This window comes from Aplidium turbinatum, chromosome 13 (assembly GCF_918807975.1).
Source record: "Aplidium turbinatum chromosome 13, kaAplTurb1.1, whole genome shotgun sequence".
NCBI classification, from domain to species: Eukaryota; Metazoa; Chordata; class Ascidiacea; order Aplousobranchia; family Polyclinidae; genus Aplidium; species Aplidium turbinatum.
In genome coordinates, this window is record NC_137484.1 from 16,879,534 (window position 1) to 16,896,052 (window position 16,519).

Genomic DNA, 16,519 nt, shown 5'->3' on the forward strand with positions numbered 1-16,519 from the left:
CTTAAACATCCGTTTCTATTTGCTGTAAAAACACCTTGGGTAATTTTTTAAAAAATTTTAACATTTAGATGTGCACCAAGCCCCCTGATTTTTTTCCCTTTGAGAAAAATCGTTAATTTCAAATGTCCTTATTATCCAAACCACTCAAGCAAACCTATTTATGTTTGTGAAGTTGAGGTGTCAAAACTTTTCAATATTTCACTGAACAACATGATCAGTAAGCATGGACCACCAGGACAAGAAACAATAACTTAAACTGGATATCAAACCTCAATCGTCTTAGGCTACTGTGTGATGTGCAGTCTAACCATAGAAAGAGCTCAACACCTGCTCTCCTGGGCCACATTGAAACGGGCTTTTGCCTGAGGATGGGTTTCTTTTATGTCCGGTTTTCTTTCTCCATCCTATTATTATTATTATGACTGCTCATCCACATCAATATTGGAACTGGCAAATTCAATCCACAACACTTTTCATTAGGCTGTCATTCATTACTACATGTGTGCTTCTCTCTATTTTTGTTTTATCTTTTGCTATTTTTTTTTTTTTGGGTTTTGTGGCCGTGCTAACTACTGATATATAGCCTAGTACATAATTTTTCATTCAGGCACATTTTAAACCTTTCAAGGTTTTGCCACCTTTTCCCGTTCGTTAACGTGCTGGTAGGTTTATATCGATTTTTGTAGTTAGTATCTTTTTCGTCCCGGACGCGTTAATGACGAAAATAAAATGATTGATTGATGACATAATGTGAATAACTATGACTATCAATCAATTGTATATTTATCAAAACACAAAAGTGACATAAAACAAAATAGGCTACACACAATGCTAAAGTTGTGCTTTCACATGGCGAGAATAATTTGAATTACGAAATTATCTAACAGTTCGGTTACAGCCAAAAAAGAAAACATATACAAGACTATTGCTGTACTTCGATTAGTAACTTACAAATAATTCTCAGGTACAATTCATAAAATTTTATGCGAGCTTACAAAACTTATATAGTCCATACCGATATCACTCTACAGTCCACATTAGGTCTTTTTGCACTATCCCCACAGAATAGGTGAGTATTAACTGTTCAAAATAGAGGTTTCGAGGGTATCCTCTCTGTTATTGCGAGGGTATCCTCTCACTTTTCCTCCCCATCTCGGTTTAGTCATAGCTAAGTACGCTTGAGGTGCTGAGAAAACTTTTTGCGGTAACAACTTGCAAAAGATATTGCGGCTTTATCAAGCACCCAAATTTAAGTGAAAAATACTTGTAGGCCTACTGCAGCACATTTGTTTGCACTTTACGAAATCGCTCTTATTAATTTTTCAGCTAAATCTCGAAAATGTCACTATGCATAGACAGCCATTCATTTTGGATTTTATTAAATAGTTAATTTTTTTAAAGCATTCATTAATTTTGTCATTGCGTACCCAATTTCTTGAATGTTGAATCTACACTACAGTGAAGAAACTTATTGGTTATCTTTTACTTTATTTGATAAAATTTATGACTGTTTTGTTTTTTATTCTGTTTAATTTTACATGTTGCGTTTCTTTTAATTGTTTTCATGGTGGCACAACATGCAATTGTTACGCCACAATACCTAAACTTGAAACCTTTGAAAAATTTTATTCTTCTTTTTGCTCTTGCCATGATCATATTGAAGATGCTGTAATAGCGAAATCGATTTATGATTTAAAAATAAAGCTGGTAACCTGTTTGATGTGTTGATTAACAAGACTATACTAATGATACGAAACAGTCAACCGCTTTAAGTGGACAGTTCACAAAAACAGTTTTATTAGTCGTCTTTAAGTAGTTCACGAACTCATGCTTTTGAATACAATTTTCTTGGAAATCTTTTTTCGTCTTTCCAATGTGTTAGGAACTTTGACAGAAATTCTCAACTGATTTAGCAATGTTTTTATACGCTGTTGTTGAAGGTGAAGTAGGAAATTTTTGAAACAATGATTTTCCTTTATCACAACACATGGCAACAATTGGATCCAATGGAATACTTCCAAGATATGGTATTTCCATTTCTTCTGCAACACCTTTCACGCCACCTTTGATAGGAGGAAATATTGTCGATGATTTCTTGCATTTTGGGCACACAAGGGCACTCATGTTTTCTACAATTCCAATTACTGGGATGCAAACTTTCTTGCAGAAATTTATCTCTTTGCGTACATCCAACAAAGCAACTTCTTGTGGAGTTGTTACAATAACTGCACCATTAATGTTTGCCTAGAATAGGAATAAAAACAACATGTTGTTATTGAGTTCAGAGTAATTTAATCAAACAAATCTCCCAAATAAGTAAAGAATTTTAAATCCCTACTGACATATAATTAGCATTGTGTGAGATTTTGTGATTACATGAAACAGAATGTAAGTAAATGTCACCCTGGAAAAATCCACCTTGAAAAATTGCTTACCTCAGACATAAACTTTACAGCAGATAAATGCTCATCAGAAGTTCCTGGAGGTGTGTCCACTAGCAAAAAATCGAGTTTACCCCAGTCAACATCTCTCAAGAATTGTTTTATCAATCCATTCTTTTTTGGTCCTCTCCAAATTACTGCATCTTTTGGACTAGCAAGGAGAAAACCGGGGGACATCATACACAAGTTATCCTCAACATAAACAGGAGACCAACCAGATCCACTATTGTGTACTTGCTCATTTAACAACCCCATTATGCGAGGCATAGATGGACCACAGATATCTATATCTAGGATACCAATATCTTTTTCTTCATCTTCACTCAAAGCAAATGCTAAATTAGCTGTAACAGTACTTTTTCCCACACCTCCTTTTCCAGACAGAATTAAAACTTTATGCTTTATGCATGATAAACTTTCTTTGATAGTTTGTATATCTGGATCTGGCAGTTTTGGTTGAGCAGATGCACATATTTTCTGATTTGGACAACCGGAGCAAGCATCTGCTTTGCCTGCATCAACACTCTCTGTTCCTGGACAATGAGCTGGCGCATTATCAGGAACACTTTCCATTCCAAAGTTTTAATGAAAAGCTATATCAATATTCTTGTACAAATAAAAATAGCACATATTTCCTGTAAACAAAGCGTGGGTCAGGTGTACGTCGGAAGGCATACACCGATGCATAGCGCTCAAGTCCGCTTTCTCGCAATGCAGGATAAAGATAATAAAACAAAAACCACTTTGTAAAAAGTTAGCCTATTTAAATGTTATGACAATCAATTTTAAATCTGGTCAACATTTTGGATGGGCTGCTAAAAATATAACTACGGTATTAGTATCTAAAGTTTTTCATAGTCTGGCGCCTAGTAGTTTTGGCACTACTTGTATATCAATATCATTAATCTAACATAACTTCATATTTCCATAACAATGTTATAGTTTATTTACTATCACTTTATAGCTGCAAAGGTCTTTTGGAAACAGGCCTAGTTTCCAAGTTCCTACCATTTTGCGATGTCAACACAGTATCATCCCACTTATCCTCACTGCAATTAACAAGAAGGAACACAATTATTACCACTTTAAAAGTCTTTGGTATGACCGATTAATTAGCAATCACATCCAGACCTACAAGCACTGAAACAGAAAGCCATAACCACTCGTCCACTGAGATGATTTTGCCTTGTTCGTATCAGTTGTTCTGATGCATTTATGCAACCTTTTATAAAAGACACAATATTGCAACTGTAGTCTGTACCAGTGCTTCTACTTCTGACAATTGATAAATCCTCTTCAGTTTCCTTTTTTGACCTGAAAAATCCCTTTTTTCTCAGTCGGAAAACCTTCAAAATTTCCTTCATAGGCGAGGATATTTATGACGTTATTTAAGTTAAAAAGGGTGCTAATATAACTTTAAAGGTACGTATTATAATCTCAGTTAAAGCTATATTAATCTCAATTTTTTTTTCAGTAGCACCGGTATGTCGAAGCAATGTTGTTTTATTAGAACAGCAGGCTGCACAAAAGCAGCATATATTTTACAATAACATGGTTTACTTCCTTTGTTCACTGTCCAGCCAAAAAACTGCTTGTCAGATAGTCGGTTCTGGGACATTTACCACCAGGAGTCATGGACATCATTTACCAATTACCACTCTCATCTTTCCTACCCGGACTCCTAACTAACCTATCCCTAACACCGAAAATATACAGGTGGTAAATGTCCAGCACGGTATCGAATTATCCATCCATTAACAAATTTATTTTTGTGTTTAGTTCAGTTTTCCTTGATGCGCTAACTTAACAGTACAGGCTAGGCTATCTCTTTTTTCTCCTTGTCAGTAACTTCTTCACAATCATCTGAGACTGATGAAAAACTTTAGGATACTAGGCCTATTCATCGTCGTTCGTATGAAGCAGAAAGTTTGTGGTCAGCCGAATGGAAGGACTTAGAGCCAACTTTTCGTCAGATCGTCAAGTGTGCACTATTCATGATACTGACTCAGTCTGACTGTGTACAATATAAATGTCGTATACACAGCCTAGCTAGCTCTATTATTATGACACCATAATAGGTTAGCATAGGCTATAACTAACTTTTCTAAACCGGAAGGATACCACTAGCTTAAGCTTATCATACCTAACTGCACGTCGAAGCTCAGTGAACTTTGTCACTGCTACTCAAGTTCAACTGTAAATCAACGGATTACGTAAAAACAACAATTCCCTTTTTAAGACAAAATTTCCTTGTAAAATAGTTAAAAATCCTTCCTATCTTCATTTCCTTTTTTTATCCTTCGAAGCGTTGAAAAATCCCGATTTCGGGATAAAATCCTTCAAAGTGGAAGCACTGGTCTGTACTCTGTACGGTACATAGACATCTTATTATAACTAGACCGCGCATCGTCACTTCTCTCGTTTACGATTTTTGAAGAAAGCAGGTTCAGACGTCAGCCATTATTAGTGTACCTATTCCGCGCGTTTGCCAATGCTTTTGTAGGGACCCGTAATGAATTTTCATTGTTTTGAACTCAATTCAATTTATTTTTCCTTGTCAGAATGCAAAAGAAATGATATTGTGAAAAAGAAATACAGGAACAAAACCAACAAAAGGAAAAGGTGGCAAAACTATAATGGTTTAAGACGTGCATGAAAGGATCTAATATTGCGGTATATGAATCGATAAATAGGCCTATACAGTAGTTAAGCACGGTCACCAAACCTGATACTTTAAAACAAGTAGAAGTAGATGAATTAATTAGTTAAGAATCAGTCGCCTCCTCGTTCCTGAAACAACTGGAGCGCCAATTCTTAAAGCAATGAGAACACGACTGAACACAACTTAACTTTCTACAAAATGTAATTCTCCTATAATATTTGCGTTTCTTAAAAAACTCAGTTGTTGTGAACAAATAATTGACAAAACAAATAGTTTTCTATGCAACAACACAACCGCAGCTTTTACCAGGATTCTGTTCAATAGAGATTGATGGCTTTCGATTTTCTCCGTTGTAGCAAAACGTTGCATTATGACGTAAATTCGTGTGATTTCATCAACAATAACTTTTAAAGATATAGCTTCAGTTTCAAGTTGCTGTGAAATAACAACTAATAAATATCTCCGCAATTCACCTAGTATGACGAAATCTTTATATGATTTCACCTTTGCTGTTCTACAATCGCAAACATATTGTTGGAATTTGTTAATTTTAATTTACGTAATTGCTTTCTTTTTCTTTTATTTTGAAAGTGCTTTATATACCTCCGCACAAACAAGTTTTAGATATAATATAGTAGGCCTATAGTATGACAATTACGATAATTCTTACGTTTCAAATTCAAAAATCTATTCATTCTAAAAAAACGCTAGTTCAAAAATTAGTGTTTCAAATTCTGGGGTTAATAAAATTTCATTAAAAACCTTAAACCCCTGGACTTTGGATATGGCGTGCTGTGCATATGGATGTAGCAAACGAAGAAAATACAATTCAGATGATAAAAGGAGTAGCAGTGAAGGCAGCGAGGATGAAGAATCAATTGCGAAGAGAACATTTCCGCGTTCATTTCACAGGTATGGAAATATTGTGATACTTTTAGCGAGCTATGAGAAAATAGAAAATACTAGTATTGTAACGATAACACTGGTTGGTTGGTTTTGAATCTTTATCCTCGGACTGACACTGACTAATTTCTTTTCCTTCTAGGCGGAGATTTTTGTAATTTTTTTGTTATATTTTGGACAAAAATTGTGGCGCTTTTCTTAAAAAAAAAAAAATGTGAAATCGGGCTTTCAATATATAGCCTAGCTACTACATTAGCCTATAACGTTTCATGCTATTTTACGTTGCTTAGATTTCCAACCAATGAAAAACGAAGAAAATTATGGATTGCGAACGTCAAGCGTGCCAATTGGACACCTTCTAAACACACATTTATTTGTTCTGATCATTTCAAGGAAGAGTTCATGTATCGCTGTGGTGAGCGAGTGACTTTACGAGACAACGCTGTCCCCACTCGTTTTAAGGCATTTCCAAAGCATTTGAACAAGGTAATCATTTGAAAAACGTACGAAAAGTTAACTGCCGCAATGGGCTTAAATAAAAACACGACTATTATTATTATGATTATGCGCACTGTTGGCCAATGATAGGCTATTTTTGAATTTAGTTCCAGTTTTCAAATAGCCTATAGCCTACCTTGTATTTTGTATCTGCTTAATGAAGACAGACGCTTAGGCCTATGTGCATTGCGACTTGTAGGCTATGCAAGACGCATAAACATAACTCCAAATAAATAAAATTATTTGTAGAGTGACATATTGTAAATTTTAATTGGGTATATAGGCTACTATGAGATCGCATAAGCTCTGTCGAGTAGAGGGGTTCAAGCAGACATAATCCTAATCTGCCACCATTGAGACATGGAACATTGGGGGGCCGAGTAGTTAAAATATCAGACTTGTCTGGCTGTAGACACCAGGAGGTCTGGGTTCGAAACCTGAGTCTGTCTGATGTGCTCTAAGAAGAGCGAACCGGTCACGGAATCCTTGTTCACTTGAAATAATGTGATTTGAAAGCTGGGATGCTTAGACATGATAATATTTTCATAAAAAATTACGATTGGTATGCTTGTAAATTTTATGCTTATAAAATTAAAACGATGCAACTTTAAAACTTTTTTTGAAAAATGAGACTTGGTTTTAATAAACGTTATGCTTATACAACTTTAAAATCAATGCAAGCTACTTTGCTTTAAGCTGCACATGCTGTGGAGTTCCCAGTACGGTAGCCTACCGCTATTTGCTGTTTCCAATAGCTTTTATGTCTGCTTTGTTGTTGCTTTTTTTTCTTGAGAGTTAAATATTGTATTGTTGAGACATGATTACCCTGCAGTTTAGGCAAGCTAAAATATGTCTTTTGTAGGTGACCAAAACAAGACCTTCGCCTTCGAAACGGAGGAAGATTATATTACCTTTAATGGTCCGCGATACTGGAGAAGATCTTCCTAATGCCTATGAGGTTGTCCAGCATGATCACAGATACTTCATACAGGACTCACCACGGAAACTAAAAAAATTAACCAACGAAGCAAACGAGAGATGCAATGAGCTTCAGAAGAAATTGAAAGTATCAAATCAAAAGACTAAACGACTGCAAGTTAAAGTTTCATCTTTAAAAGAACTTACATCATTGCTTCGAGACAAAAACATGATTTCTTTACGTTGTACGGATGCATTGCATCATTCTCTTTCCGGAGTATCTCGTGATATTGTGAAGGGAATGTTTTCAGGGAAAACTGGAAAAGGTTTCAAGTACTCCAGTGAATTGCGATCGTTTGCCTTAACATTACAATTTTATTCTGCTAAGGCATATGAATATGTGAGGCAAACATTCAATTTAGTATTACCGCACCAGTCCCAAATCAGGAAATGGTATGGCAAAGTCGCTGCTGAACCTGGATTTGTAAAACCTGCATTTGATGCAATTAGTGAAAAAGTAAAACATGCACACGAAAACCACAGGTCCGTTATATGTTCATTGGTACTAGATGAAATGGCTATTAAAAAGCATGTTGCCTGGGATGGGAAAAGATTCAGAGGTTTCGTTGATATGGGAAATGGCATCACTGATGATGACTCTCTGCCACATGCAACTGATGTTTTAGTCCTCATGGCTGTTGCCATAAATGATTGCTGGAAAGTACCCTGTGCGTATTTCTTTGTAAATGGTCTTAACGCGGTTGAGCGCGCTAATGTAGTAAAAATCTGCATTGAAAGACTTCATGCTGCTGGTGCTAAAGTCGTTTCTGTTACTTGTGATGGACCTCATTACCACTTAACTATGTTTTCAGAACTGGGTGCATCTTTAGATCTCACTAAACTGAAAGTTTCGTTTACACACCCTTGTTGTCCTCAGCAAAATATTTACACTATGCTTGATGTTTGTCACATGTTAAAGTTGGTCCGAAATACATTTGCAGACTGGAAAATGCTACTAGATGGTGAAGGTCACAAGATTAAGTGGCAATACATTGTAGATCTGCAGAGACTTCAAGAAGAAGAGGGTTTGAGACTCGCAAACAAGCTCACGAAAACACATATACAATATTGGCAACAAAAAATGAAGGTAAACTTAGCATCACAAGTGCTAAGCAGTAGCGTTGCCGATGCTTTGCAATACTGCACAGAAAATTTACGTCTGAAGCAATTTCAAGGAAGTGAAGCTACCGTAAAGTTTATTCGCATTTTTGATACTCTATTTGACATGCTGAACTCCCGCAATCCTATAGCAAAAGGTTTTAAATCGCCTTTGCGCAAAGGAAACAAAAACATCTGGATTCCATTTTTTAATAAGTGTTACAATTACATCCTGCAATTGAAACGTGCAGACGGTACTCCGTTGTGCAATTCTCGTCGAAAAACAGGTTTCTTAGGTTTCCTAATTTGTATTGAAGCAGTGAAAGGTCTTTTTGCAGATTTGGTTGGGGACAACGAGCTACCCTTAAAATATCTATTGACTTATAAGTTCAGCCAGGACCACTTGGAACTTTTTTTTGGTGCAGTTCGATCAGCAGGTGGTTGCAACAACAACCCAACGTGCCAGCAATTCACTGCTGCTTTCAAGCGACTCCTAGTGAGAAGTCATATTAAAGGTGGAAAAGGAAACTGTGTCAGTCAAGAGGATACTGACATTCTGTATTGCTTGACTGACACATGCAATACAGACCAGGGAGAACTGTCTTTAACCACAACATCTTTGGTGAAAAAGTACGATCTGCAGAAGAGGACACCCGCTCAAATGGATCATGATTATGCTGACATTCCAAACATTTCCGTTTTGTCAGTTTACAAAAAAGCTGCAATTTCGTACATTGCTGGTTATGCTGCCAAAATGTGCGCAAAGATAACGTTATGTGCAAGGTGCCGCTTTGAACTGAGTTCACACACTTTACCTGTTCAACCCAGCTTCTTATCGTTTAAAGATAGAAGTGGACTTTTTAAACCTTCTTTCAGTGTTGTATATATTTGTGAGGAAACTGAATTATGCATTAAACGGTTACTAACTACCACAGCTGGGAGATTACCTCTTCGTCCAGGCATTGTGGAAGCTATTGCGGTAGCTGTGCTTGGAAATATAAATCATTCCAAGATATTTACTAATCTCACGGATCATGTGTTTGAATGCACCGTTACCGATAATCACATTTTTACGCTAGTCAAAACTGTGTCCAAATGTTATTTAAAAATTAGGTTTTACCACATTGGTAAGGAAACCTGCAAGCAAATACAAGGCAAATTGGTTCGTAAAACGCTTAACAAAACAGTGCTTTTCAAACACCAATAAACCACTTCCTTTCGACATCACATCAGTATTGGTGAATATTTAATTTGTTTTGATTTTCTTGAGCTATAGGCCTACGTTATAGCCGCTATAATATAGCGTATCATTCGCTTAGGTTTGATGTAATAAACTGTTTGTTGCTATTTTTACAATAAGCTAATCATCAGCTCAGCTGTAACGCCAAATTGAATACGGTAAGAGTTCTGCTGAACTGCTGGAAATGATGCATTCAGTGTATCGTATACGTGCTCTCGCATCGCAGTGTTTTTGCTTTATATTATAGACTGTATGTATAATTCTGTGCAATTTAACACATGCTTTTATTCATTTCATAGATGAATAAAACCTCTATTACACCAAAGTTCTAAATTATAGTTAACAAGTTAGTTTTCTGCAGAAGCGCAACCAGCTCAGAAATGTTAGCCTATCGTTAACATTAACAGCGCAGCTTTCACGCGAGTTTGAGACACTAACAATGGCCGCCGCCTTTTTTCAATTTCTTCAATCGAAATACGAGAAGCGCAGTCTAGTTATAATAAGATGTCTGTGGTACGGTAGCTTCTCAAATCCCAATGGTTGTTGCCAAATGCTAGCTGCTGGAATTAGGGTTGCCAGAAGTCAATTTTAAAAAGAGCCCAAGCTTATGCAATAAATAGCCCAAATTGTTTTGGGTTCTAAAATGGAGCCCAAGCAAAAAGATAAGCTATTATACAAAATTCTTCCTGAGCGCTTGATCACCAGTCCCAAATTATAAGTGTTTTTCTAGTTCTTCACATCTTTCAGACAGATTAGCAACGATGCATTCACTCAACTGTTTGTTGAAATAACTACAAACAAGAACCTTAACACAAAAAATGGTTTAATTGCTTTTCGTGATGAGCTTACGCATCAAGAGTGTTCTTCTCAACACCATCAATACTTTTGATAACCCACCAAGGTCGATCAAAATAGCAACTATCTTTTTGTCTTGTTTTTTTTTTTTTATTCATATAAATTGTTAAAAAAAAAATTCAATATCTTTTTTTCTAAATTTGTAAAGAATTTATTAAGGTGTTGCGACCATGCCATATTTTAAATTGATTGTCTTGCTTTGGCATCATGCACGTTATAGCGTCCGAGTTTTGTCGCTTCTACCTTTTTCTAGACCCCTGCTTTGTTTGACGTATATTGTTTTTCATTGTGATTGTCAGAAATAAAAACAAACTGAACTGGTGTCGATTGCATTTTTATGGAAACCTGGATCACTTAGGTTGCCAGATAGTAGGCTATACGCTATAGCCTAAACATTCACATTTTTGAAAATTGGCATTTTTATACCAAATTGGTAACCTTGCCTGACCGAGGCCTCCTAAAACGCTGCTCCTCAATGAAATAACTACGAATCAAGTAAAAGTCCTAAACATGATACAATTTTTACATAAAAAGTTATGATGTACTTTTTAAAAAAAGTAGCCCAATTGGGCGTCAGCCGAACAAATCACGCCCAACGCGAATTTTTGGCGCCTGGAGAAATCAAAGTAGCTCAATTGGGTGTAAAAGCGCCTAATCTGGCAACCTTAGCTGGAAATATTTGTCACCTCAGTATTTTGGGGTCCATGTCGATGGCAATCCTGGATTTTGCAGTGGCGTATATTCAGAGTGTGTGCTCCGCACACTCATCAAACATGGTTGATTCATCAATCATCATACAGTTAAACATGCAAGTAAGCTACTTGGTAGCCTATATAAATGGTTAAGGCATGGTATGCAAGTAGCCTATAAGTACTTGGTAGCCTATATAAAAGGTGATGGCAGGGTATGCAAGTTTCACTACCCAACAAAAGTGCAGAGACAAATTTTTGAAATGGCAGAAAATGTTAAGGAGACTGTTGTGAAGGAAATTAAAGAATCTGGCTTGTGCAGCATTGCAGTGGATGAGTCCACTGGAGTTCGATCTTGTGCACAGATGCTAGTTTACGTCCATTACAAAATAAAAGGTGACATTAAAGAAGAGTTTTTATTTAATGTCATCAAAAGGCAAATGCTTTGAATCAAAAGGCAATGCTTTGAATCGATTATTTCAGCTAAGAAAAGAAGTAAAGGCATTTATGCAGAATAAAATTGATAGTGAAATGCAAAAGAAGCAAGCTGCCAAACAAATCCAAAAACAAAATGGCATGATTGATGTGATGAATGCTGATAATTTTGAAGAAAATCTTGCTTATTTAACTGACATGTTTACGGAGTTAAATCATCTCAATTTATTATTACAAGGAAGAGACAGCACAATCATAGACTTCAAGGACATTATTAAAGGATTATAGCTACAAAAACTGCTCTGTTTCCCTCTCTGCCTGTCACCACAAGTCGATACCTTGTCATGCAATGTGTTCGAAAAGCCTGTTTACTTATTTGCTTTTATAGCCACAGCAACGTTAAATCAAGCCTAAAATGTATCAAACTTGGTAATACGCACCTTCTTACCCTCACATCAACACAACACTGCACTCCCATCCCACCCATATCAGCTGTACGCTAGGGTGATGACTAAATTTGTTTTTGAGGAAATCGAAAACGCCTGCTATGGGAAACGATGAACTTTTTTATGTATACCAAGAATGTGAAATTTTTTTTTGAAAATTTTGCAAAAACCTCCCCCACCAATTGATATTTCTGACGTCACCTAAGTACAATTTTCTCCTTTTTTACTCCTCATACATTGTTTAAACTTGTTACAGACTCCTTACCATACTAAAAAGGTGGCCCACAGTATGGTGCAGATTTTCAAAAAAAATTTGTCGAAAAAAGTCAAGGGGGTTCTGAGATTTTACCCTTTTTGTCATTATTTTTTGCAACAGCGCCTCTAGCGGAAAATTTTTAATTAGTGTAACTTCAAGAATTCTTAAGCGATTTCGACCAATTTTTTTGTCAGATGGTTCATCTTTGATACTGGGTGACTTGGTAGTTTGTTAGTTGTTACATTTTTACCACTCGATGGCAGTAATTTGTTTTTTTTAGTGTAAAACTTGCAAAATCCTCAAATCGACTGCATGATTCCCAAATTTATCGTATATTTCCATGTTTTTTTGCAATGTTTCAATATAATCAGTAAAAATTACTCTACTTATTTTCCTAATGTACTACACATAAGTCACAATCAGTTACTTAGTAATATGAATGGCAAATTGTTTTATTGTGACAAAATCATTTAGATGCAGTACAGGTGCACAAAGTATTAATACACACAATACTTTGTCCTTGACAGCTTCACAATTTGTTGCATGCAACAAATTTCACACTCAAATATTTTTCTTTGGTGCACTTCTTATGGAGTTCTTCCATCAGCTTAACAGCTCTTTCAGCAATCATACTCGAGCGAGGGATGTCGAGAACAGAGCAATCCTGGTTCCAATGTGTTTCAAGCATTTCAGTGCACCGTCACACTTAACATAAAACATATTTGTTAAAGTCTAATTTACTGTTGGTATTGGTAGTCCGGTATAACCTTGAACTATTTCATAAACATTGTTTTGGCTATTCAAGAGTACAAATTTGATGAGGATGATGCTTTTATGATATAAATAGCACCGGTACCATAAAGTTACTTCAAAATATCACGGTTCACTATGGTTAAACACTAGTTTTACTTACTTTGATTCCTTCAACAACCAATAACAATTTTGGGTATGCCTCCTCTGAGTATCTTTGGTCAGAAAACCATTGCTCTTGCCATCCATTAGCAATAAAGTGACATGGGATTTCTAATTTTCCTTTCCATTGCGGGATTAAGAAGTATGCGATTAAAGTATAAATTGCTCGTGAATTCCATCTAGCATTGTGCAAAGAAGGTAGTTTTCTCCATTTTATTTGAAGAAAAACATGATGCAACTGTAAAATTATCAATTTTAAATTGATTTATTAAAAGATGTACCTTTAGTAACCTTACAGCACAGCATGTTCAAATTTTAGCTCACCTTATAAAATTGAAAAGAACGACACAGCTCATATAAGAATTTGAAGTCATCTCTCCAACCAGGATTTTCACTGATGTTGACACAAACTTCTCCACTGTAATATCTCTGCAATTCTTCATATCTTTCGGAGATATCATCAATAAACTTGTAACTCAAGAGTTGGTTTGGTGGAATGTTTGCTGACAAAGAAATCCAAGACATGCTTCAGAATTCTGTCCAGTATATGGTGTTGACAACCAATATATTTTGGTTGATCCAGTCCCATCTCAACCATTTTTGTTTGTAATTTCACCACTATACCATTGAGTCGACCAGTATTCACAGCGGTTGTGTCACAAATAATCATTTTGATACTGGACCAGGCTTCATATTCATTCAAAATTCATTCTAATTCATTATGAATATCTTAAGCAGATCCACTTTTGCACTTTAGTATTCCAAGTTTAACCTCATTTGTTTCTCTTTGGAGGCAAACCACCTGAAACTCCTCCCCAGACAACCTTTTTCCATCAAAATGGAGACAGTAATATTTTCCTTCTTTCAACAGCAACTTTATTGTATCCTTTTCGTTGTTTCCAGCTCTTATAACACTACGCCACATGCCAGATTGTGATGGAGTAGGGAGAGTAACCCCTTCTTCATTCAGAGTGGAGCACACACCCGATGCTTTGTACGTGGACAAAGAATGGCGAACCACCATTTTTGTTGCTGACAATGTTGACAATCTCATCTTCTTTTCAAACCCATCTTCTTCTTCTGATATTGTGCTCTCAGAATAACTGGAGGCCCTGTCACTTTCAGAATCGCCATCTTTGCTGGACTCATGATATGCAATCCAAAACAACAAGTTAAGCACCCCCAACTCCAAAACCCAATAGCGGTAACTAAAAAACTAACCCGATAACTAGGCTAACTTGAATTCAATTGCATGATATAGGCCCATTAAATAGACTAGGCTACACTTTCAAGATTTTATGTACAGTACAACAAGCTGCTAATAATTAATAGATCAAATGATTTCAATTATTCTTTTAAATTATTAGCAACTTCCAATGCTATTAAAAACTCTTGTCTGGTCTAGCTTTATAGGCTATCAGTTCAGATATAAAGCACTAGTGCCCTCTGGTGACAAAAATATATCAAAATAAAGTAACAATAAACCTCCTCAACATTCAAAATGAGCTTATTGACAAAATAATTTACCGAAATCGCTTTAGAATTCTTGAAGTTGCACTAATTAAAAATTTTCCGCTAGAGGCGCTGTTGCGAAAAATAATGACAAAAAGGGTAAAATCTCAGAACCCCCTTGACTTTTTTCGACAATTTTTTTTTGAAAATCTGCACCATACTGTGGGCCACCTTTTTAGTATGGTAAGGAGTCTGTAACAAGTTTAAACAATGTATGAGGAGTAAAAAAGGAGAAAAATGTACTTAGGTGACGTCAGAAATATCAATTGGTGGGGGAGGTTTTTGCAAAATTTAAAAAAAAAAATTTCGCATTCTTGGTACACATAAAAAAGTTCATCGATTCCCATAGCAGGCAAAAAAAATTTTTTTTAGTCATCACCCTACTGTACGCGCGTTATGCAAAGCGTGCTAAAGCTTGAAGCAATCACTGCGAGCGTGTTGCTAGGACCCAGTTGTAGTGCCACCGAGTGGATCGCACAACCCCATTGGGCTACTTTTTTTAAAAATATAATATAACTTTTTATGTAAAAATTGTATCATGTTTAAGATTTTCACCTAATTCGTAGTTATTTCATTGAGGAGCAGCGTTTTTGGAGGCCTCGGTCAGGCAGGGTTACCAATTTGGTATAAAGATGCCAATTTTCAAAAATGTGAATGTTTAGGCTTTTATATCTGGCAATCCTGGCAACTTAAGTGATCCAGCCGACCAGGTATTCATGTAAATACAGTATACATCAGTTCAGTTTGTTTTTATTTCTGACCATCACAACGAAAAACAATATACAGTAGAAGTCGCCTATAACGGCTTCGTTTATAACGTCAATTCGCCTATTACGTCACATTTCGCTCGGTCCCGGCAGAATTCATATCTTTTACGTATATACATTGTAGTTCGGCTACAACAGCATCGCCTATAACGTCAATTCGCATGTAACAGCACCCTTTATTGGTCCCCAGGCGTCTTTTGTTCATTTATAACGTCATTTTAAGCCATCACCTTCACCACGAATGGTCAGTCTTTTAATCCAGTTAGCGCCGCTGCTTTTAAAATGTCTTCCCTTTATTTTGCTACGTCGTTCGCAGCAGGGACTTTAATTAACTGAATTAACTTTTTTCCCGCGTGAAAAATCTCGAAACTGATGCAAACGTTATAACTCGTGAAACAGTAACAGAGAGCGACATTTTGCATGACATACCGTACATGTACAAACTGCCGCAGAAGATGTCGTACAAGAGGAGGCCGATGATGATGGTGACGATCCTGTAGAACCTGACTGGATTATACACCTCTTTCTTTAATCAAAAGACAGTTTTGAAATAGTTTGCGGTAGTTCGTCTATAACGTCAATTCGGCTATAACGTCAGTTTTTGCAATCCCCTAGAGGTGCCGTTATAGGCGAATTCTACTGTATATCAAACATAGCAGGGGTTTAGAAAAAGGTAGAAGCGACAAAACACGGATGCTATAACGTGCATGATGCCAAAGCAGGACAATCAAACAAATGTAGAAAGATGAGAAAAAAAAGGCTAGTGAATTTTTTTTAAACAATTTATATGAGTAAAAAAAAAGACAAAAAAGATAGTTTCTACGTTG

General features: G+C 36.2%; 1 protein-coding gene across 1 annotated transcript; it reads right to left on the bottom strand.

The window, feature by feature from the left end:
• Positions 1-455: 455 nt before the first annotated feature.
• On the bottom strand, positions 456-3,071 carry LOC145781888 (cytosolic Fe-S cluster assembly factor NUBP1 homolog). Its single transcript, XM_082593574.1, has 2 exons — positions 2,436-3,071; positions 456-2,244 (listed from the first exon to the last, which is right to left on the bottom strand). The coding sequence occupies exons 1-2, from the start codon at positions 3,012-3,014 to the stop codon at positions 1,879-1,881; spliced, it is 945 nt and encodes a 314-aa protein (XP_082449700.1). The 5' UTR covers positions 3,015-3,071; the 3' UTR covers positions 456-1,878.
• Between the last annotated feature and the right edge of the window lie 13,448 nt (positions 3,072-16,519).